The 23058-nt window shown below is 39.7% G+C and overlaps 1 protein-coding gene across 1 annotated transcript in view; it reads left to right on the top strand.

Moving 5' to 3' along the window:
* Positions 1-23058, top strand: part of PCSK6 (proprotein convertase subtilisin/kexin type 6) — a gene marked incomplete in the record, with an annotated part of 1289931 nt that overhangs the window by 354758 nt on the left and 912115 nt on the right. Inside the window, 1 exon segment of the mRNA XM_044078680.1 lies at positions 127-203. Within this exon segment, the coding sequence (XP_043934615.1) occupies positions 127-203 (77 nt within the window).

The raw sequence follows: 23058 nt of genomic DNA on the forward strand, positions 1-23058 counted from the left end.
TTTGAAAATTTTTGTTTCGGTATCCCATTTACATAATATCTGCAAAGATGTTTTAAATCTGACAACATCAGAGTTTATTCAGAAGTGTTATACATTTGTGAGCTTAATTGTTTATTTTGTATTTAGGATCCTCGTGCAAGCTATGATGTGAATAGTGAAGATGATGATCCAACACCACGATATGATATCAGCAATGAAAATAAGTATGCTTAAAACTGTAATTATTAATATTTTGGATATTTTAAATATATGCGTTTGTTTGAGGATGTCCAGTTGCTGTTTTAAAAAAAAGTTGGTATCTAAATTTCATTATAAGCAGAAAGTAACAAAGGATATAATTTCGAGATGTGCAGTAACATTGTTCTCACTTGCTCATTTAGTTTGTAAAAGTGGGAATCATTTTACATGGTTTGCATAGAACAGATGTTTTTTTCGCAATAATGCACTTCACGCAGTAATCTTCAAACACAGAATTCTAGAATCATCTGTCTTTGTCAGCAGTTATGACAAGGCATCTAGTCCCAATGTTGATACTCCAGCAGACCCTCAAGAGGGCCCTTTAGAGAGAATTCACCCCATCCTAATTATTACAATCAAGTCTCTGTTGTTCCACTAGTGATTGTGAAAGGAAAGCAGCTGTTCCCTTGTATTATGCAGAATGAATGTAGCATATATGATTATATAAATTACTCAGGTTGTCCATTGCATCCATTGAATTTGAAAGCTACTGCTGCTGTCTTTGGCTTGTAGACTTTTTGTGTGGTATATATTGGTGCCAGTTTGAGTTCATGACCTGACTAAAACAATGGTGAAAAAAGTTGTTTACTGTACACTTGGTATGGTGTTAATGCTAGAATTTTGTGGTTAGTCCTTTTGGGTGTTTGCCCTTTCCCCACATAAGAAACATTTTCCCTTGGAAAGGAAAAAGACCAAGTTTACAAATCACTATACCAATGATTTAATATGGATATTGTTAAAAGGTAGGGGAAAAGGACAGGAAAATGTTTATGCAGAAGCAGCTAGTAGTCTGCTGTATTCCTTGCATTGTTTTTTGGCTTCACATATAATTGCTAATCTTCATTAAAAAAGAAGAGTTTAAAAGCCACATGTATGAAGGTAAGTGCATCAGGGTTTTTCCTCTTCCTACTTATTGGTGAACAAGAATTCAGAGGATAGGTTTAATTTTTGGATTGCACCTGGTTCATTTTTAATCATTTCTACTAATTTCCTAAAGTCCTCATTTAAAACATGGCCTTGTTTTTGGAATACTCCTGGATGTTGTCAGTAGATGTGATGAATGTCAATACACACATCATGATTTGTGAAACCCTACATGGCATTTCTGCAGCATATTTTAGGCAGATGGTATTTTCAGTTTAGCATGGTGCTTTTTAACTTTTTCACCTTTTCGATTTGTGTCAGTTTGTATCAAAATAGTATGATTTAATTCATTTTGCTAAAGAAGATATTCTATTGGCTCAGTCCTGGGAATCTCTGGTAGTTGTAATCAGAGATCTGTCATTATTCCGGTCATGGAAGTCTTCAGTTGGATGATGTCCTTACTTCCAGTACACGGTATCATCTTCATCAAAGCAGTATTGGATGTTATTCAGTGATGAGCTTTTCTTGAGGTAGACGGAGCTGTGGAACTTTAAAAGCCAAATGTGATAACTTAGAGACAATCCAGGCCTACATCCTTTAACATCTGTTTGGACATAATGTAATTGAAATAGAAGTACTTCAGTCTGGGCATGGAACAGGGGCTAAATCCTTTTGCTACAATGCTTCGGCTTTCCTTTTTAAGCTAACATTGGCTTTATCTGGACTTTACACTGCTGAAGAGTGTGAGATGACTTATCAGCACAATTCGTTACTTTGCTCTAAGAGATGCTCCAATGGGTCAGTATGCAAATTAATAAAATATTGATATGATATGCTGCTATTAGACTATTCCTTTGTGAATAGCAAGGATCTTGTGCACATAATTTTTGACGAGCAGTGGGGGGGGGCATGTCTCATAGTGAGAAAGGAAGTCTGAAATCACCCTCATTTTTGTATATGGCAATCTGTTTCCAAATTAAGTACATTTTCAACTGTCCTGAAATTAATTTTGCTGCAGTAGTAAAAGTTGCTGCAGCAGTCTTAACAGTTACAGTAACTCAAGTGTCCTTTGCTGGCTGTTTCCCAATTTAAATGCAGTATTCATTTATTCATTCAGATGTGCAGATTACAGCACACAGAGATTGTTAATTCAACTGTGCAAAGTATGCAATTATTTTGTTTTTCTCCCCAAAGATCAAAATGTTGGCTAAAGCAAAATGTGACATGAGCAGAAATTACAGTACTATATTGTTGAACACTTAACTGCCCCATAGTGCTGGTTTATGCACAGTTGAATGCTGCTGTAGTCCTTGAACCAAGCACACTACAGCATCTGGAGGCTGTACTGTCCTAAGAGTGCAAAGATGCACCACTGAACTGGAGTGCATTTTATACTTCATTGAAGCATGCATCATTTGATGCACAACACCTAAGCATCTTGAGACTGTACAGATTTGACATTCTAATGAACGTGTGAAGATGGATGATCACAAAAAACACAGCAACATTTCAGAGTTTCATCAACGTGTGAAAATTTTTAGCAAAAATTGTGTGAAATTGCAGACTCTGTACCCAGCTTAGCTACCTTCCAATAGTTTGATCCGCTATATGCTGCAGCTTGTATTGATCACAGAGGCTACTAGACAGATATACTGCCATGAGTAGGTGCTCTCATCTTGCATTTTCCTTAAAGCACTGCAGACTATATTGCTCACAAAGAAGACCCATTATTTATGTTGCTGTAAATATTTCAGACTGGTAGACCAGTGGCACTGTTTTTCAATAATTCCTGTCTTTCCATAAAGTTAGACAAGAAAAAAAATTTGTTTGATTGGAAACTTAGAATTGCAGCTAGCTAATTCAAAGTGGGTGAGATCATAGGATCATAGTGAGGCCCTTGTAAGCCTAGTCAAGAGTTTAGCCCATATTTAGACAAGTCTGCACCCGATGCCTCTGTCCAGCAGGGACATGGATGGAATCCCAGGGGTGTATTTTCTCTTTCCCATCCAGTTATCTGGGTTGTGCTTAAAAAGGAGTAAAGAGGTACTCTGCTTGAGTAGGCTTAAGGAAGAGGTTGCTTCTTAGTGACCGTGCCATTGTGGAAGATTAAATAAGGGGGGGGGGTTGAGGAAGCTATTCAGATATCCATCTGGCTAAAGAAATAGCTACTAGAAGTGAGGTTTTCCAGTGAAATTGGAAATGGCAGCCAATTTAACTGTAATAGTAGAATAACTGAAACCTGAACAGAAAAATATTGATAAGAACTGAATAACTACAATGATCAGAGAAGAGCAGGGATGTAACCCGTGTTGGGCAGCCCTAACTGAGAATTTGTTCCATTTACTAGTATACATCTTATGCATTGTTTTTTTACAATGCTAAAAGCATCTGGACTACCCTGGAAGGGTATGATGGGTCCTTGGTTATTAGTTAAACTGCAGAAACCATCCAGTGAGTCTGAGGGAGAGAATCTCCAGAAAAAAAAATCACTGGATGGTTGGACAAAAGATCTGTTGTGAGATCCAGGATCCAAGATGCCTCTTTGAGACAAGGTCATAGCACTGGGAACCAAATTTACCATGATTAAAAGGTGGTTATGAAAATAACTGATGTATTGCACAGATGTTCTCCCTGTAAAAATGTAAGCATTAGTTGCACCAGGGGAAAGGCATAAAGAATTCCTATTAGCCAGTGATATGCCAGACTATCCTTTGGTTTCTGCCACTTTGGAAGGATGAAGGAAAGAAATTTCTGCACTTGGTGTTGAAGTGAAAAAGATTACAACAAGATTTACTCTAGTAATGAAAATCATTTATATTATTGATGGTTTAAGGGATTAGTGATGATGTGGGAAAGAGTTCAAGAAATTTGGATGTAGATTCTTTAGAAGAATAATAACAATTATACAGAATATTATAGCCCTAAAATTGCAGAAATCTAAAAATTAAACCAACACTGGAGTCGAGTAAGGAGATTTTGTCAATAGAGAAGACTGCAAGTAGGGGTACATAGCATAGGCAAGAGTGGGCTGGAAATTACTGGAGGAAACTGGCAAAGGAACTAAAGTATTGGGAGCAAATAACTAGAGAGGACAAGGTAATGGAGTGGATGAGGCCAAGAGTAAGTCTGGAGTCTGGACTGCAGATTTTAGAGACTGTCTTCCCTACCAGAAACTGATATCAGAATATATGCAAGGAGAAGGGGATAGAGGGGAGTCCTGAAATACTGGCTCTGGTAGAGCTTTTAGTAGAATCCATAACAGAAGCTTTTGTTTAAGGGATTACATAGTAGGGCATATAAAAAATGTCATGATAACTATATGAACCATTCAGAGGAGGTTAGAAAAGATTGGGAAGAGAGACTAGAAAGGCAATTTACAAAGGAACAAAGGGAGGTACTGAGTATGGAACAAAGTCCAGAAGGTTAAAGTTGTTTTGTGTTTGCATAGGTAACTTGTCCCCCAGGAAGACTTAATTGCATGTTTCCTCTAGTAGATACCAAATGCTGGATGTGATGAGAGAGGTAACTGGGAACACATTTTTTGGGAGTATAATGATTTGGCAGATTCTAAAAATTCCCTACAGAGTACTCTGTCAAAAATATTGAGAGAGCAAATGTCGGTAACTAAGGTAATTCTTTGGAGCCAGGACACCAGATGTAAATTGTCTAGACATTGTAAGGCCTTAAATTTAATTATAGTGGCTACCAAAGTGCAGTTACTAGAAAATGAAAATTTAGAATATTAAGCCAACTGTATTTGACATGCTGAATATTAAAGAAAAAACTGGAAGAGGAATCTTTGGAGAAAAGCAAATTACGTAGAAATAAATGGAATGTATGGGAACAGTACATGCAGAAAAATGTTCAGTAGGAAGGACTGAGGTTTAAGGAGAAGGCAGGAATTGAACATGTGTGTAATACTGGATTGAATGACAGTTTACTATAAAGAAAGAAAACGGTGTATAATGTGTGTAAATGAAGATGATGTTAATGTGGTTTTTCTATTAATACATTTTCTTCAAAGACATGCATCTGGAGCGTTTCTCCCTGGGCCTCCATTGAAAATTGGCTTTGTTCCAAGTTGGACTTTCCCGGTTAACAAATGTTAAATAAAATAAAAAAAATGTGTGTAAATGGAGATGAATGTTAATGGTTTGTTTTCTATTAATACGTGTACCTATGTCTTAATTGATAGTTTTAATAAAGGTGTTTAAACATAAAAATTGCAACTAGCTGCAACCTCGCAGTAAGGAAAGGCAGCACTTCAGCCTTGTAGCAATGAAATTTCATTTTTTTTATTGTGAAGGACCATAGAAGCAACAAGGAAAATCCACAGGTAATGAAATCAGAGATGCAAATCACAACTTCCGCATCCACACTGAATTTCTTTCCAAGGAGATCTTTAAGTGAGTTAACAATTAATGAAACTGGAAATGTAAATCATAATTTTGGCATTCTGGCTGAATGCCTTCCCAAGGAGGTCTTTCTAAAATTATTGAATAGCATTCCAGTAGGGACTGTTGCTTTTGTTGTGCATTTTACATATTTGATATGCATTTGTGATTTGGTCACTTGGTTGTCTGCATGCCTTCAGTGAGCACAATGGCTTAGATGTACATTTTTGGACTAGAGCCTTATTTGGTGTGGCTGTCGCTCATTTCGTCCTTGCTTCACTCTTTCCTGGTGTTTGTGCCCTTTACTTTCTCCACCATTTGATTCTGGTTATAGTACTTGGAATTTTGTGTGAGAAGACCTGTAGCTGGAGTTATCCTGAAGAAAGATGTATTACTTAGAGATGGAATGAGTAGAAAACATTGGTTATAGCTGTCTTCTGAGCTCTCAGACGTGGTCACTTTAAAATTTGAGCTTTGTCTTTGTTTAGAAGTGAATGTTCATTTGTTACTATGGTGAGGATTCTACCCACTGAGGATAAAGGTACTGAGAACTTTGGGACTGTAATGTAGCTGTACCTATCCTTTCTACAGTTATCTGTGTCTAATCTTAAACTAGTTGGCGACGTGGAATATATTTATGACTAGATAATAGTCCAATCATTTGAAGCAGAATATCTCAGAAATGATCGCTATGGCTGTACAAGCCAGTCTGAGGGATCTGTCTATCCAGTTTTGTTTCCCTTCATTATTTATTGTGATGACAAACTGGAATTGGTGATAAAGATGCATAACTTGGAGATTCTCTTGTGACAACAAGTTAGCAATCCTAAGGAAACCAAAAAGAGGTAACCAGACAAAAGGTGCGCTAATGGTAACTTGTATGAAGCAAACGTATTACAAAAAGAAAAGGGTAAATGCAGGTACTAGTAAATGTGGAAGCCTTGGGCAGTGTGGTTACATATTGGAAAATAAGGGCATCACCCTGGATAATGGAGCATGTAGCAATGCAGTTTTCAGGAAGAGAAATTGTTGTAAAGGATTAATTTATTTTACAATTTGCAGTAAATGCATCTGTTTTTACATTGCAAAGACTGAAAGAGCATTAAAGAAAATAATATATGAGCACACATATAGCATTAGGACTAAGAATGCTAGCAAGACTTTATATAAACATTCCCCATCAAAAAACTCCCATAATGAATTTTTATTTGCTATTTTACAGCAGGTAGATCTAGATCCGGGGGGTGTTAATTGCAAAAATACTTTGCAACATAAATAGTCAGTGTGGCAATTTAGGTTGAATTCCCTTACATATCTCAACCTGAATGATTGTTTCTATGAAGCCTGTTCTAAAATGTAGGGCAGCTAAATTGTAGCTCATTTCTCCCTTCTGTCTTTTGCTTTTAGTATTCATTATATATATATAACCAGGTTTCAGTTTCTGCACAGATGTCGACGTTCTCCATACTGAGGAGTGCTTCGAGCACGTGCATTTTGAGATTTAAACTCCTGGCATTGAGTATCATAACCCTCAGTTTTTTGTTTATTGTGCTGTTTACGGAGGTGGGTTTGACTATTGAGCCTTGCCTAAAAAAGGCACTATGTGGGGCAGCAAGAGCCTTGGCCAGTATTCGAAAGTCTAGGGGTGACAGGTGCAAGCTGTCTCTTGCGAAGCGATGCGGCTTGACGAGCATGTCGCCCCAGGGTGACAGACACTGGGATCCCCTTTGACACCAGAAGCTTAGCCAATTGTTGAAATTGATCATTTTTTCTTTATACTGAGGTATCATTCTTGGTGAGGTCAGGATGCTACTCAGGGTCATACCAGCCTGGGCTACTTGATCAGAGAGCTCTTCCATGTCTCTTTTCATGTAGTCCCAGAAGGTACGTCTCAGGTCATTCACACCAACATGAACAATAACAGAGTCATATTTGTACTTGTTCTGGAGTTACTTGAGTGCTTGTGTTATGTGGTGGATTCTGGCTCCCGACAGGCAGCTAACAGTAACCTTCTGCTTGTCCAGCCTAGTGAGTGGGACCTCAGTGTGTCTGATTATAGAGTCACCTATTACTAGTGTGTTAGGTATGTTATTTCACCTTAAGGGCTGTGATTGTGTGGCACACTGATTTTGTGATTTATGTGTTGTCTGGTTTGTGACGGGAGGTGCAGGTTATTTGGGTGTCTGCTTTGGAGGTTTTTATTTAGAGGCTCCGAGTATGATTTTGTGTGTGTGTATTTTTTGCCTGTGCTGGTTTAGTAGGCCTATGTGTGGCTAGAGGTGTGGTGCAAGTGTTAACCTTCTCCTCTTGACCGTCTATTCCAGTCTTGGGTGGAGATAGCTTAGCCTCCAGTTTGGCTGTATAGTTGCATCTCTCGCATATGTTAGTGTTTTGTGGTAGGAGGAGAGGGTTGTCTGTGTACATGAGGCAGTTGTAACATTGCCTCAAGATACCCAGATTCACCAGCTGGACTGGAGAGTACACCTGAAATTGCCCTTTGGTCATGCCTGAATAGTAGGGTGAGCTGCTTAGTCGCTTGGTTGGTGAGGGGTGAATAAAGAGCCTTGCCCTGCTGGGCAATCAAGTGTCAGAGTATATTAGTGCTTGATATTAGTTCTGAGCTAGTGCTAGGCTGTAGGATGCTTTTTGAGTGCTTAGGTTGAGAGTTAGACTAGTTTCAAGGGAAAAACTGAAGAGGAGACTTAGTGGAGCTGGGAATAATTTAACCCTCGTTAATCAGTGCTGCCCAGTGTGCAAAACCGTGAAAACATGTTTTTTTTTTTATAGCAGGGAAATGAAAGAGAGAGAAATTAGCCCAAAATTCCAGTAAACTACTAACTTCTGGGCTGGAACCACTCCTCCAGGGACAGATAGGCTGCTCAAGGCTCCCCTCTCTCACAGGTGAACAGAGAAACTTCCCCTCTATCCAAGTAAGGTATGGGCAATTCAGAAAATTGTAACACAGCCCTGAATTCAGCACAAGCCTGAAAAGTGGACTATACTAGCTTAGAAAGGTGGAAAACAAGGAATGTTTTTGTTTTTTTGGAAAGATAAGGCAAACACAGTAAAAATACACTTAAAAACAGCTTTAAACGACTACAAATGATCAGAAAAGGCTATTGCACTTTAGTGTGTAGCCTGCAAAATTTAAACAAATTATTTAAACAAAAAACGACTTTTTAAAAGTGCAGGCAATCAAATAAGTACAGTATGTGAAAAAAACAAGCTTTTAAATCACAATAAATGCTGGAAAATCGGCATTTAGGTGGAACAGTTAAGTACAGCAAGAAAGTACAGAAAACTAATACTTAATCACTCCACAGTCTCTCTTCTAAGCTAGAAGGCTTGTATCAGTTTAATGCTTTCTAGTTCTTCCCAGTAGGTTAGTTACAGGAAAGATGGGAAACAAGCGCAGATGTGGTCTTTTAAACCAGAAAGTTGAAAGAGATGGACAAACTGTCCAAATGGTCAATGAACTACAATTTCTGAGCCAAGAACCACTCCTCTTGTGGTAGACAGGCTACCTAGTGCTTACCACTCCCACTGATAAGCTAGAAGGCTTTCCTCCAACACAGAAAGGCTTGGGGGGCTCAGAAGCTTACCAACAGTCCTGGATACAGCAAATCTGTACCTGGACTACACTAGTTACAGGAAAGGTGGGGTCCAAACACAAACGCAGGCTTTTAAACCAGAAAGTAGAAAGAGATGGAAAAACTGCCCAAATGGCCAATGAACTAAAATTTCTGGGCCAAAACCCACTCTTCCCATGGTAGATAGGCTACCACTCCCACTGATAAAGCTAGAAGGCTTCCCTCCAACACAGGAAGGCTTGGGGGGCTCAGAAGCTTACCAACAGTCCTGGATACAGCAAGCCTGTATGTGGACTAGACTAGTTACAGGAAAGGCAGGAAACAAGCTTAGAATTGTTTTTATTTTTTTAATATCCAGCCAGTTATTTAATGTCCAGCCAGTTACTTTAAAATATTAAAATATTTTTTATCCAAAAAGACTATAGCTTCCCCCAAGAATTAATGGTGTTCCCATATGAACATCCACCGAGATACTGATGAAATTCAGGAATCCCCAAAATACGGCAGAATTAAAAACACAAAACAAAATTTATTGCAAATAATAAAACAAATACTTAGGGTAAGCACTGTTGCGATAACAATTGCTTCATCATCAGACCATAGTAAAACATTCTTAAACAGCACACACATTTAAAAAGCTAGCAATTAGTAATTTGAAAAAACTTGTCTATCAGAGCAACATCCTCCCTGCTGGTGACCTATCTTGTAATATAGAAACAGAAACCATTCAAATGTCTGAAAAGAACACCTCATTCAACCTCTAGCACTGATGGCTAAGGCAAAAAGCTGTCAACCTACCAATGGCCAGTACAGACAAAACGTACACCTTCATCAAAGGCCAGTTGCATCAGACTTTGTCATCAATCCTGGAAAGGAGAACCTATGGTTGAGGAGCCAACCTGTGTATACTAAGTATTCAGAAGGCTAAAGAAAAGACCAACCTGCAAAGATCAGTTGATCTACCAAAAGGTAGTACAGATACAATTCACACCTTCATCTAAACCAATCGCATCAGACTTAAAACATTGTTAATGTTGTAGATTACATTACACAAATGAAGAGCATGCTCTAATGTCTTGAGTTTGTCTAAAACCAAAGATTTTGCAGTATGCCATTGATCATCAAACTAGCCAGAACTACCACAAGAGCTGCCTTTTTGCCTGGGTCTGTAGCATAGTGCTAGCACTGATGCCATATGGAAAAAGTGGAGATGTACTCCTATAACACTGTTATCACTGAAGGGGGTACCTAAGGCAAGACTTGTCAGAAGGTCTGCCACATAACACCAAACAGAAGGTGGAGTGGAAGAAGGAAAAGGATTTGGAGTCCAGGAGAAGTTCATTTCTTAAGTACTTACCATTATTTTGTTGACTTCAGAGGCTTCCTATGTGGCTGCTTTGTTTGTCAACATCCCAATCTTTTGTTGACCGACAGTCTAGTCAGGGAGGCAACCTCTACTCCATCCATCTTAAGTGAGGCCTAGTTGTTGGATGCTGCCCTGTCTCCTCCAGTGCTGAACTACCCAATAACCCAAATGGAGATGTCTCTTAAGGTGTTTTTTAGGTTTCGTTTTTCAATTATATGAAATTTTATTCGCAACCCAATTTAACAGCAGTAAACACAGGTATTAACATCACAGCAAAGTTGAATAAGGCCACACTATAAACACATTATTCATACTCAGCACTTGTTCAGAACTTGTAAGCACTAAATAAGCTACTAATTACTATAGCACTCAATCTTCCTCATTACCTAGAGGAAAACAGTTTTTGTACTTACTTTTCTCACTGGCATTGAGAAAAAACAGCTCTTGTACTCACTTTCCTCACTTATCTAGAGGAAAATAGCTTTTATTCAGGCATGTCCAAGGGTCAGCTCCCAGTGTTCTCCCTTGTCTATCTGATGAATCTGGGCATCTTGAGGCAATGTTGAAATTGCCTCATGTACACAGACAACCCTCTCCTCCCACGACCCAACACTACAACCTGTGAGAGATGCACTTATCTAGCCAAACTGGAGGTAAAGCTCTCTCCAACCAAGACTGAACCTGACAGTCATGAGGAGAAGGTAAACATTTGCACCACACCACACATCACATTATCTCACTACGCCTACACCTCCAAAATCCACACATAGAAACTCAAAAAATTCGCGGAGGCACTCAATAATAATCTGCCTAAGCAACAGAGACCTCCAAAGCAGAAACACAAGCAACCTCCATTCCCCAACACAACCCAAATGACACATAGCCCACAGACTCAGTGTGTCACTCAAACACAGCCAATAAGGCAAAACAACATACCTAACACACTAGTCATAGGTGACTCTATAGTCAGGCACACTGATGTCCCACTCACCAGGCTAAACAAGGAGAAGGTTACTGTCAGGTGCCTGTCTGGCACCGGGATCCGCCACATAACCCATGCACTCAGGTCACTCCACAACAAGTACAAATATGACTCTGTCATTGTCCATGTTGGTGTGAATGACCTGAGACGTACCTCCCTGGACTACATGAAAAGAGACATGGAAGAGCTCTGCGATCTTGTAGCCCAGTCAGGTATGACCCTAGCCCTGAGTAGCATTCTGCCATCGCCCAGAATGATACTGCAGTACAAGGACAAAATGATTGACTTCAACATTTGGCTAAGCTTCTGGTGTCATTCTAAGGGGATCCAGTATCTGTCTGCTTGGGATGACATGGTCGACAGACCTCAATGCTTTGCCACAGATGGCCTGCACCTGTCGCCCCTGGGATTCCGGATACTGGCTAAGGCTCTTGCTGCCTCTGTAGTGCCTTTTTTAGGCAGGGTTCAAGTAACAAATTCACCACCATAACAGGAACAGGCAAGCAAAAACTGAGGGTAATGCTACTCAATGCTAGAAATCTAAATTTCAAAATGCACTCACTCAAGGCACTCCTTAAAATGGAGAACATCGATATCTGTGCAGTGACTGAGACCTGGTTCAAGGCTCCAGAGAGCACCCCTGCACTACCAGGCTATAACTCGTACCACACTTTTTAGCCATGTAACCTGGACCGAAACGCCAAAGGTGAGGATGTGTCCATATTCATTAAGGATATCCACACCTCCAGGCTAGTTGCTCAGCATAATGCATCAGAGGTTATCCAAGTGCAACTAACTCTTGGCAAAACTGCAATCCAAATTGTAGCTTGCTACAGATCCCCCACCATGCCCCAGGATTCCCACTCCTCTTTTCTTGATGTACTGGAAAATTAGGCTTCAACCAAACACCCTAATAATGGGCAACTTCAACTACCCCACCATTAACTGGGAAAACTACTCCTGTACCAACTCCTTAGTGCAGTGCTTTCTGGAATTCATAAACTCCAATGCCCTAGATCAACTTATCCACACCCCCACCAGGGGCAACAATATCCTAGACCTAGTCATTACCAGCATGAGTGACTGGGGTTCCACACCTGAAATCAACTCCTCGGTGGTCCGATCCAACCATAAGCTAATCACCCTTGATATCCACATCCCACCCCCACCCCCCATTAAGGAAACCACAGGAAAAAATTTCTCCAAAGCCAGCTTCATGCTTCTTAAGACAGAAGTAGTGAACTTCATGACACCTATGCAGATGGACAATACAGTTACAACTGCTGAATCCTACACAAATGCACTCTATAAGCACTTACATGAGTGCATGGATCGTGCTATCCCAAACAGAACCAAGATGCTATCCTCCAAAAAAAAGGAAGCCAATCTGGTGGTCCCCTGCCATAAACAAACTGTACAACAGAAGGAAGAAACTGGTCAGCCTCGGTAAGAAGCTGAGATCCCTTTTAAGATCCTCCATAGCTATCTACAAAAATAAAATCACCACTAATTCCAAGGATAACCACAAAGCATTCTATAGCTATGTCAAGAATCTCAATGGCAACACCCAGATCTGCTCTAAGTTACAGCACAAAGGCACGAAAATTACAGAACCAACTGATATTGCCAACATCCTGACAGATAGGTTCAGTGCTAACTTTACCCCCCCCCCCTCACCCCCTAAAGGGCCCATATCTATACAGGAAGAATGCAGAGTCCCTGTAATCACAACTATGCAGGTGAAAGCTGCACTCTCTAAAGCCAAAAACACAGCATCCATGGGAAAGGACAACATCCCAGGCTGCATTTTACATGAACTTCAGAATGAACTGGCTCCCCACTTAAGCACCATGTTCAAACATAGCCTCGCATCAGGCTTTGTGCCCACTGAATGGTGCACAGCAACAGTTATCCCACTCCACAAAGGGGGAGCCACCACTGATCCCGGGAACTATAGACCTATTAGCCTGATGAGCCTGGTCTGCAAAGCCATGGAACGTATCAACATGGAACTCATAAACAAAGACATTGGTAACCTCCAAACTCTGGATCCCACCCAGTTCGGGTTTGTGAAAGGCAGATCATGCCTCCTGAACCTGATTGACTTCTTTGAGGCAGTCACCAAAGCCGTAGATGAAGGTAAGGGGGTTCACACAGCCTATCATGGCCTCGCCAAAGCTTTCAACACCATCCCCCATTCTGGAATTATAGCTAAAGTCAATAAACTAGGCATAAATCCCTACGTCACAAGATGGGTTGCCAACTGGCTCACTGACAGAACCCACACTGTAAAAGTTGCAGACGCCAAATCTGACCTCAAACCAGTGACAAGCGAAGTACCACAGGGTTCCGTCCTGGGACTGCTGCTGTTTGGTATCTACTTCTCTGAAGTACAGGCTAACACAGAAGGCCTCTGGTTAATGAAGTTTGCAGATGACTGCAAACTAGGAGCCATAGTAAAGTCCCCAAATGATGTGAACATCCTACAGAAGGGCCTCTCTGAGACAGATGGCTGGTGTCAGAGCCATGGCCTCAAGCTCAGTACCAAAAAGTGCAGTGTCATCCCCTTTGGTAAAAACTCTGTACCCATGAATTGTCACATAGGCAGCAATCTACTTAACACTGAATGCGTGATAAGAGACCTTGGGACCCAGGTGGACAGTAGTCTCTCCTTTGATAGTCACATCACCACAGTAGTCAGGAAGTTCTTCTACGTGGCACACCTCATCATAAAAGGGTTCTCATCCAGGAAAAAAGAGGTCATCATTCCCCTCTACTCGACACTCATTAGACCCACTATAGAGTACAACGCCCCTTTTGGAATATACCTCACAAGACGTCTGCAGCAGCTGGAAAGGCCACAGAAGTACCTCACAGAGGATTACTGGACTCAAACAAATGCCCTACATTGACAGCCTCAAAAAACTCCAGCTTAACTCCGTAGCATATCGCCTACTCAGAGGTGATCTCTGCCTAACATATAAAGCTATGTCAAACCCAGAGCTGTTGGACATGCTACACCTAAAGAAATCCTAATCCCTCCGAGCTACACGCTCTAGGGACCTAAACCTTGTCAACACAATAAGCAGAACATGCTGGGAGGGATAGATTCCTATCCCAGAGACTTCCCATACTCTGGAACAGGCTACCCATCTATGTCCAGCACAGTTCTTCATTAGCACTCTTCAAGAAAAATCTTGATGAGCGGATGGGAAATAGGAAATACACCCCGGGGATCACTTCTGTGGCTCTGCTCACAGTGGCACAGGAAAATAACTTTCTTGGGTGGCGTAAGCCAGGGAACCTTGTTGGATAGACTTGTGTAAGCCCTTGGGCTGATAGTCTAGTACCTACCTATGAACCTATAATCAATAGCATTTCCGCATTCCCACTGTAAATTAGAGAAGGTTCTGGCATCCAGTTCTCATTTTTCCTCCACAATAGATTTGTCCTCTTTCCAAACCAATTTTGACCCACAAAAAGGAAAGAAAAAAAATAAAAGCTTAAGTATAGACAGTGTACATAATTTAAGACCCCCAAAAATGTTGTCCAACCCCCTTTTTTTTAGTAAAGAAGTTTCTCTTCACCCTATTGAAACTCATCATTGGGTCAAACTAATTGCTTCCCCCAAACCCAGGTGGGCACTCACGACAAATGAAGTAGCTTAATTAAGGCTTCCCATGTAAATTTCACTTTCTAATCCCTCAGACTTCTTATCTTGCTGCTATGTAGGCCATCCAGGGTGCCCATCTTTGAAGAGGTGTTTCCCCCTTGCTTGCCTGCCTTGTTTAATTGCTTCTCTCCTTTTCTCTTTAACCTATTTATTAAATCCTCAGGATCTGTGATTCTCACCTACTTAGCTTTTTTCCAGTTTTGTTTGTTTATTTTTCCCAGTAACACTGAGGGTTAACCATAGACTTCGCTATTTAGACGACCTCACTCCCTGCTTTCACCCTAAAAATAGAACTGGGAAGGGAAATGTGTCTTCATATAAATCCTTTTCAGTCAGTCTACTTAGGTGATTCTTGATGATCACAAACCTTTAACAATCATATAATATGTGATACTACTCCCCTAATTCTATTGTATTGCATCTCCAGCACTATGCATTTGTCTCTGGAAACAACCTAGCCAACCTCACAGGGGTGCAAAAATATTTTTGAAGGCATTTCCGTCCAAAGATGCAAAAAGACCTTATTCTGCATGTCTTGTTCCCACAATTTCCATTTTTTATATGTAATTTGCTCCTGCCCTTTTCTAAAGATCCCGTTTCCAGTTGTTTTATCGTTATAATATTCACTACTTCTAGTACAGTTGGTTTAGACTTTGATTTCCATTTACTAGTTATCGCTTTTTTGGCAGCCACCAGAATTAAACTTAGCAAGGCCTTAATCAGATCTAATAACCCAATTCAAAAAAAATTCCTTAGTTACACCCATTTGCTCACCCAGTATTTCTGACAGAGTACTCTATAGGGAATTTTTGAAGTCTACCAACTCATTACATTCCCAAATCATATGTTCCCAGTTGCCTTTTTCTTCCCCATCACACCTCCAACATTTGCCTTCTACCGAAAGATAAATTTTTTGGAGTCTGCCTGAGTTGTAAAAATACCTTTGCAAACACTTCCAAGCAAAAATCCTAAATCATCTTAACTTTCTTGCATACTTAGGAGCCATACATATGTCCTATCATTGTTTCCTTGTGAATTGCTTATCCAGTCTCTCTCCTCCCAATCTTCTCTAACCTCCTCAGATTCCTATAGTTATAGCAATATTTTATATGCCCTATTAATTATCCCTTTAGCAGTGACTTCTATTCTAGATTCAACTGAAAACTCTACCAAAGCAGGTCTTCCATTTGGGATTCCCCTCTCCCTTTCTCATTGCCTATACTCTTATCAATCCCTGATAAAGAAGGCAGTCTCTAGCCTGCAGTCCAAATGTCTTCTTTGCCTCTTCCCATTCTATTAACTTTCCCTCTCTAAGTAGTTTCTCTCAATACATTGGTTCCTTTGCCAGTTTTCAACAATACATTGCAGCCCCCCTCTTGGCTATTCTGTGACCCTAATTACAATCGTCCTATCAGCAAAATCTCTTTTCTTCATTCTTGTGTTTGCTTAGTTATTGGAATACTTTATGAATATAATATTCTGTAAGCTGTTATTCTCCTCAAGGATCTCCTTCCAAAATCCCACTCTCTCCTTATTTCTTGAGTTTCACACCGGTTTCTTTATTATTATGGTGAGAAAAATCTAGTACTATTTCTATAACCATACCATCTCTCTCTCCAGTAAGTCTATCATTACTATGCATTTCAGTTGATAAAGCACATTTGATACTGGTGGGAGGTTGGCATAATGGTTAATGTGTTTACCTTACAGATACAAGGTGCAGGGTTTGATTCTCACATGGGGTAATTGGCTAGGCTTAAAATGGCCCTCAAAGGAAGTTAGTCTAGTATTAATCTATGAATCTGACTGGTGTACTCCATTTTCCAGTGCACATCAAGCTTTTTTTCTATCAGTATAATGACCCAACGACTGATGTGCTTCAGGGCAAAGAGATTAGAGTTTTATACCCTTAAAATACAAAAAATAAATAAATAAACTAGGGGAGGCTATGCCCTTCTGTCATCAAGACAATACTAAACAGTTTTCTCTTGCACATGTGTATATTTTGAGCATTAAAATGCTCTCCTCCATTGATGGTCCTTTTTGGCTACATGTAGCTTTTATCCTGCACATCTTAGTGGTGTAGAGAGCACTTACTCTCTAGAAACATATACTTAAATTTGACTGATAATAGAATCTAATTAATTGCTTTGTGCAAAACACAATTATGCCACACAGATGTTTTTAATATTTCAACCTATGTGTTAAGTTTCCTTCTTACTTTTCAATACTACAGTAAAGGGAAGATAGAAAAGCTCACACTTGTTATATTACCCTTCTAAGATGCTTACCAGTTTGACTAATTCTTAACAATATTCTAGTTATAATTCAAATGCTATGCTCTCACAGCCCTTTAATCAGTCCATCACTTGTATTACACTTCCAGGTTATTCACTGGAATGGTTAGTACGTGACCCGTTTCCATTTATAGCTCAAATTTATACTTTCATATAGTCATATTATGAGTACATTACTTTGCCTGCATGTGCCATGTTTCTCCAAATTTAATATTTCCATGTCATTAGACTTCATTGGACATTACAATAAATTGAACACTGAAAGCAAAATCTGCTGTAAAGAATGTGGGCATGAAATAAATGTGCAGCCCTATTTCTGTCTCTCCCTAAACTTTTCTAGGTAACTTAACAGTCATAACAAACATCAGATATATTTATTACAAATATTCTCTAAAATATATTGACATTAACTCAATATCTCTACCAGCCTACATGCTTTTTCACATAAGCTAGTGCATAAGCCAGACAAATATAAATAGCTGAGATTGCCATTTGTACTTAATTACCATCACTGTAAAGAAGCCCTTTTTACTGATGTGTGTTCAGTGTCATAGCATTTCTTGGGAACTGCAGACCAGATGTATGGCATCAGAATAATTTTGTTCTGCCAGACTTGCAATTTCATGATGGTAAGAAACTCTTGAGTTTGTTGGGATATTTACAGAAATAAAAGTATGACTGTTAGTATAGTTAATAGCACAACATTGAATATCTTTCAAGATGTACATTTTTTTATTACAGATATTGACAGTTTAGTTCAATGTCATCCAAGGTTTTTATGTGATGCCATGTATAGTTTGTAAGTTACTTTGCTCTGGAAATGTTAATGTACACGTGAATAATGCTTATCTTCATTATTACTATCAAATCTGTAGCAGTTTCTCCAGTATAGTGAATTGTATTACACACACTGACAACTGGGAGAAGGGGAATTCATAGAGTTACTATGACATGTACGTATCACCTGTTGGTATTCAGAAACTGTCCTAACATGGGCATCATGAAGAGCTGGCTTTGTGGCCATGCAGGATGCTAATGAAGCAGTCCAGAAAAGAGGTGTATGCTAATTAAGCATGTGATCTCTCTCTCAGACCCACCCCCAGGAAGGCATCTACACTGAGATTCATGAAATCTCTCGCCAACGTACATCAGTATGGCCGGTCCACCATGTCATGGTAGTGAACACTGCCTAAAAGCCATGTTCATCTACCATAGCAGTATGTAATATGGCAGTTAGGTGAGAGGAACCACTAGCCACCAGAGATTACTTTAGTTGAGTGTCATAACAGCATCTACACTGGCAGTACATGAATTGGGGGAGCCATTAGCCACCCGGGATAATACTAAGATGCCATAACAGTACTTACAGCAGTAAGGGGATTAGGGAAGGGAAGAACTGCTTGATACCTGGGATAATACACTTGTGCCTGAATGGCACATACAGTAGTAGCATGGGAACTGGGGGGACAACTTGGGGACAAAGGTGTGTGAGTGAATGTGTACCTTACTAACTCTTCAGTGACTTATATTTCAAAAACTGTACCAGTACTGCTACATATTCCATGTCATCAGTATTTGTGTGCGTGTGTGACTGGGGGGCTCGTACATGAACAGCAGTAAACTACAATGGCACATAGATTGCAATGACCTGCATCTAGTGGCAGTAACTTTGACTCAGAGACATGCAGATTAGCTGATGATGGGGTATTTTTTTCGTTGCAGCTACCATGTTGCAAGAGCCATGGATCTCGCATTAGGTCCTTTCATGAATTCCCAGGAATGTATTTTACTGTCTTCCCCCATGGCATTTTATGCCATGCCCCTTAAATTGTATCTGTGTTGAAAATATGAATGTAAATATGAATAACAAGACTGATTTACTAGCTGCATGCAGACCTTCCAAGGTTAGCAGTGTTACTGCAATTGTTTACTTACACCTTAATCTTTGTTGCATTGCATATTATTATTTCATAAATCTATTGGTTAAGGAATCCAATCCCAGAAAGTGTCAGGATGCCATAAAAAGGGATTGGACTTAAATGGAAGTATTCAAAAGGCTGCATAGGTGTAATTGAGTTAAAATAATGTTTTCGTAAGTATTTAGCAATCTTGATATCTTTCTAGTGATTAATAGAAAATCATTTGAAACCTTTTTGAATGCAATCACATACATAAAATACATTTAGCTTGCATCAAAGATAGCAAGGAAAAAGTGTGTGAAAACCTCCTCATATAAAGCATTTTCCAAATTTTTTTACTGAAATGATTAATACTCCATATTCTAATTAAAACTCAGTGTGCCACCCATGGTGGTGCAGCAGTTAGTGTTGTCGCCTCAGAGCAAGAGGTTCTCCGGTTCAGTTCTTGGCTGGTGTGCCTTCTGTGTGGAGTCTGCATGTCCTCCCCACAGTAGAGTATGTTTAAAGACATGCAGGTAGGTGTGTGTATGAATGGGTGTGCCTTCTTTGAAGGTTGGGTGTCGGGCTGGCACCTTGGCACTGTAAAAATATACTGCCAATCATTAGCAGACCAGGGTTCCACTGTGGCAGACCCTAACCAGGAAAAGCTGAAATACATTAATATTCTAATATGAAACACAAGATTCATATTTTCAAGTGGTTAACCCTCAATATAGTCTGCAATATCTGCCTGTCTTGTTTAAATCTAAAATTAAATGTATGTGCTAGCAAAATTTAATATTAAGAATATTCCAGAGTCTATTAAGTGATGAGTATGAAGTATTCAAATCTGCTATTTACAGAATATGGGAATATCTACCATAATTGTATCTATTACAGTCAGTAGATATGAAACCAGTTTCTTACACAGTGTACAGGCTGACTTTACATTTTCACAATGGCTCATCAAGCTAACTTTTCATTTTAATAACTGTATCCCTCCCTACTGCTGCATATTCCATGCCATCAAGTAGAACTTTCCAGTCTATCCCAGCATCTTGTCCCTGGAGTTGCAAGCGTAGAAAAACATCTTTTCTCTCAACTCTGATCTTGCTTCCCTTTCGTGCTTTGTATGTCTAGGAACATTAGCATCTCTGTTTCTTTGCCCTTTTGTTCCACCTGTAGTTGACTAGTTTGAAGGGAAATTCCTGTCTTCCCACTTACTGTATCTTGGGATAACCAAGTACAATTTTTAGCATTCCAGATTAGCTTCATTGTTATAGGGAATGGCAATTTAAGTATCAGTTTTCCTTGTACCTTCCTTTTTGTCTGTTCATATCACAAGTGATATTTCAGGATCAGTTTGGAATAAACCTGTTGCACAAGTGCAGGTCTCCCCATTACAGATGATTTTCTACCCAGTTGTCTCTGTTTTTGTAATACTTTTCTCATTGAAAACTGTTTTCCCTTAAAAATGAAACTATCTTTACAAGACAACCCATATGTACTCAGAAGGATACACAATTTCTATATAGTATGCCATCCATTTGAAACTGCTATAGGTGAGAGAGCTTCCTCTTGATGGGGACTTGAATATAGATGTCGGAAATCTAGAAGCCATTAAAACCTTCAGGAGAATCTGTTTACTGCGTCTACCTGCAACGTCTACTATGACGATGGTTAGGTAAGTTATCATTCCATATCATGAATACTAGAATATATTAAAGTTTCCTAGCCTCTTAATGTGGTGTCTTACACAAACATATTTGGTAGGCATATAGGAGCTTTTGCATTATATGTATAAATGCACTGTATTTTATGCATAACTTAGCTTTTATTTTGTATATATTTTTTTCAAAATGCACTTTGATTGGATCTTTTAGTCTTACCCTAGCTGCATAAAATCCTACCATTATGTTCTGAATTTTGCTATGTACGCATTTTGTATATAATGTTGTTTGAAAGACTGTAATGTATTTTCTGCTGTTTGAGCTTGGGTCATGGCTGAAAAAGGTCAGTAGACCAGTCCACATACCCTCTGAACAAAAAGTAAGTAGGTAAATAAATAGCATGCTAAACATTTTTTAATGTTCCTGCACAATCCAGCAATGGCTGTTCTAACTGCATCCTATCATCCCTTTTGTTCCTGCAGTGAGAAGAGGAACAAGTACCAGGTCCACACATTCACCAAACAGGGAAAGCACTACGGTCCATTCATTCCTGATTGGGTCAGAAACCCTAGCAGTCCATTCATTCCCCCCACCCCCACCCCAAGCAGAAAATGTTTGTTGAGGGAATGGGCCATACTGCCAAACATATGGGTCTTTTTCCCATGCCTGTCTCCCCTGCAATGATCACTTATTCTGCTGCAGTAAGAGGCCATCATAGAGTGCAAGCCACGTTAACCTAATAGTTGCACTCTGCAGTGTCATTTGTCACTGTTACAAAATTAAAATTCTGTTTGATATCCTGCCAAGGATAGCTTTATGTCCAGCCAGCATCCCAAAGCTTGGTTTCCCTGCCTTAGTGTTGTATGTCTGACATATAACCTCATCCCTAACATACTGTGGTACATATATGAAGTACAGGCACACAGTATTTCAGAACTTTCTTGCGATTAGCCAAACCCTGAATTCTCTCTTCAGCTTTGGTTGGTCAGTCTTGTAATTTGTGCATCCTCCTTTCTCATTGGGAGGATACGTATCTCCTTTGGGACCTTCCTCTTCCCCTCAAGTTTTGTACATGTCATCAAAGATGAGGAACTGTGATTGTGGGACGCAGATTACTGATAGAGATCACCCTTCTAAGTGTTTTGTCTAGTTGTTGAGCACAGTTAGAGAGCTCTGTTGGCCAGGCATTCATTCTTAACTCTGTGTAGTCATCTTTCTACCTTAAAAGTCTGTCTTGAGCAAAAACTTTAAGGCCCTTGCTCAGGGTAAGATGGTGTCTGAGCCCTCAACAGCTGACATCTCTTCAGTGCCAAAGAAGACTGGATCTGGATGTTTCTGTTGTGTGCCTTGAGGAGTCTATGCACCAGTTTGCTGTTTCTTCTGCTCTGTCATGATGCCATTGAATTATGATATGGTGCAGTTGACTTGTTTGTCCATCCTATTCAGTCAGATGTTTCTGCTTTGGATGAGAAGGGGAACCACGGCTTATTTCAGAGGAACCAGAGAACATATTGGTCAGAGAAGAAATTCCTTGTACTTTCAAGTTTGTCAGTGCTCCAAGTTGGGGCAAAGAAGAAACAAAAGCTAAAATATACAGTTTCCCCTACTCTTATGAGGGATCCACAGCAACAGTAGCAGGATTTTACACAAGGTCTTTATAAAACTATTATGTCCCTTAAACTACCTTCATATTTTCCTGATACTGTTACCTCTCTTCTTTCATCTTCCTCCATTAAAGTTTAGAATACTGAGGGAGGGTGAGGAGCTTATTTATCCCAAATCGATCCTCCTGCTTCTTTGTTTTCCTAAGATACTTCTCTGTGCAGGAGTCTGGATACTTTCCTTTCAGGATACTATTGTCAAGATGATGCAACATTTTCAAGCAAGGGTTCTCCATTGTGAGACATCCAAAATAGATGCTACGTTTTTCCAAAAATGGGGGTGCCTAAGCCTTCAGCTATTTCCCCTATTTTGGACGCTTTCTGTACTGCTTCCATTCCCTCAATCCTGAGTCTCAACCTATAACTTATAAGAAGGAAAAGGGGGTTGGATGGAAAAATTTTAATTTTTTTTTTAAGGTTTTCCCA

The sequence above is a fragment of the Protopterus annectens genome, chromosome 7.part1 (genome assembly GCF_019279795.1).
Source record: "Protopterus annectens isolate FY-2018-M chromosome 7.part1, PAN1.0, whole genome shotgun sequence".
In the NCBI taxonomy this organism is placed as follows: Eukaryota; Metazoa; Chordata; order Ceratodontiformes; family Protopteridae; genus Protopterus; species Protopterus annectens.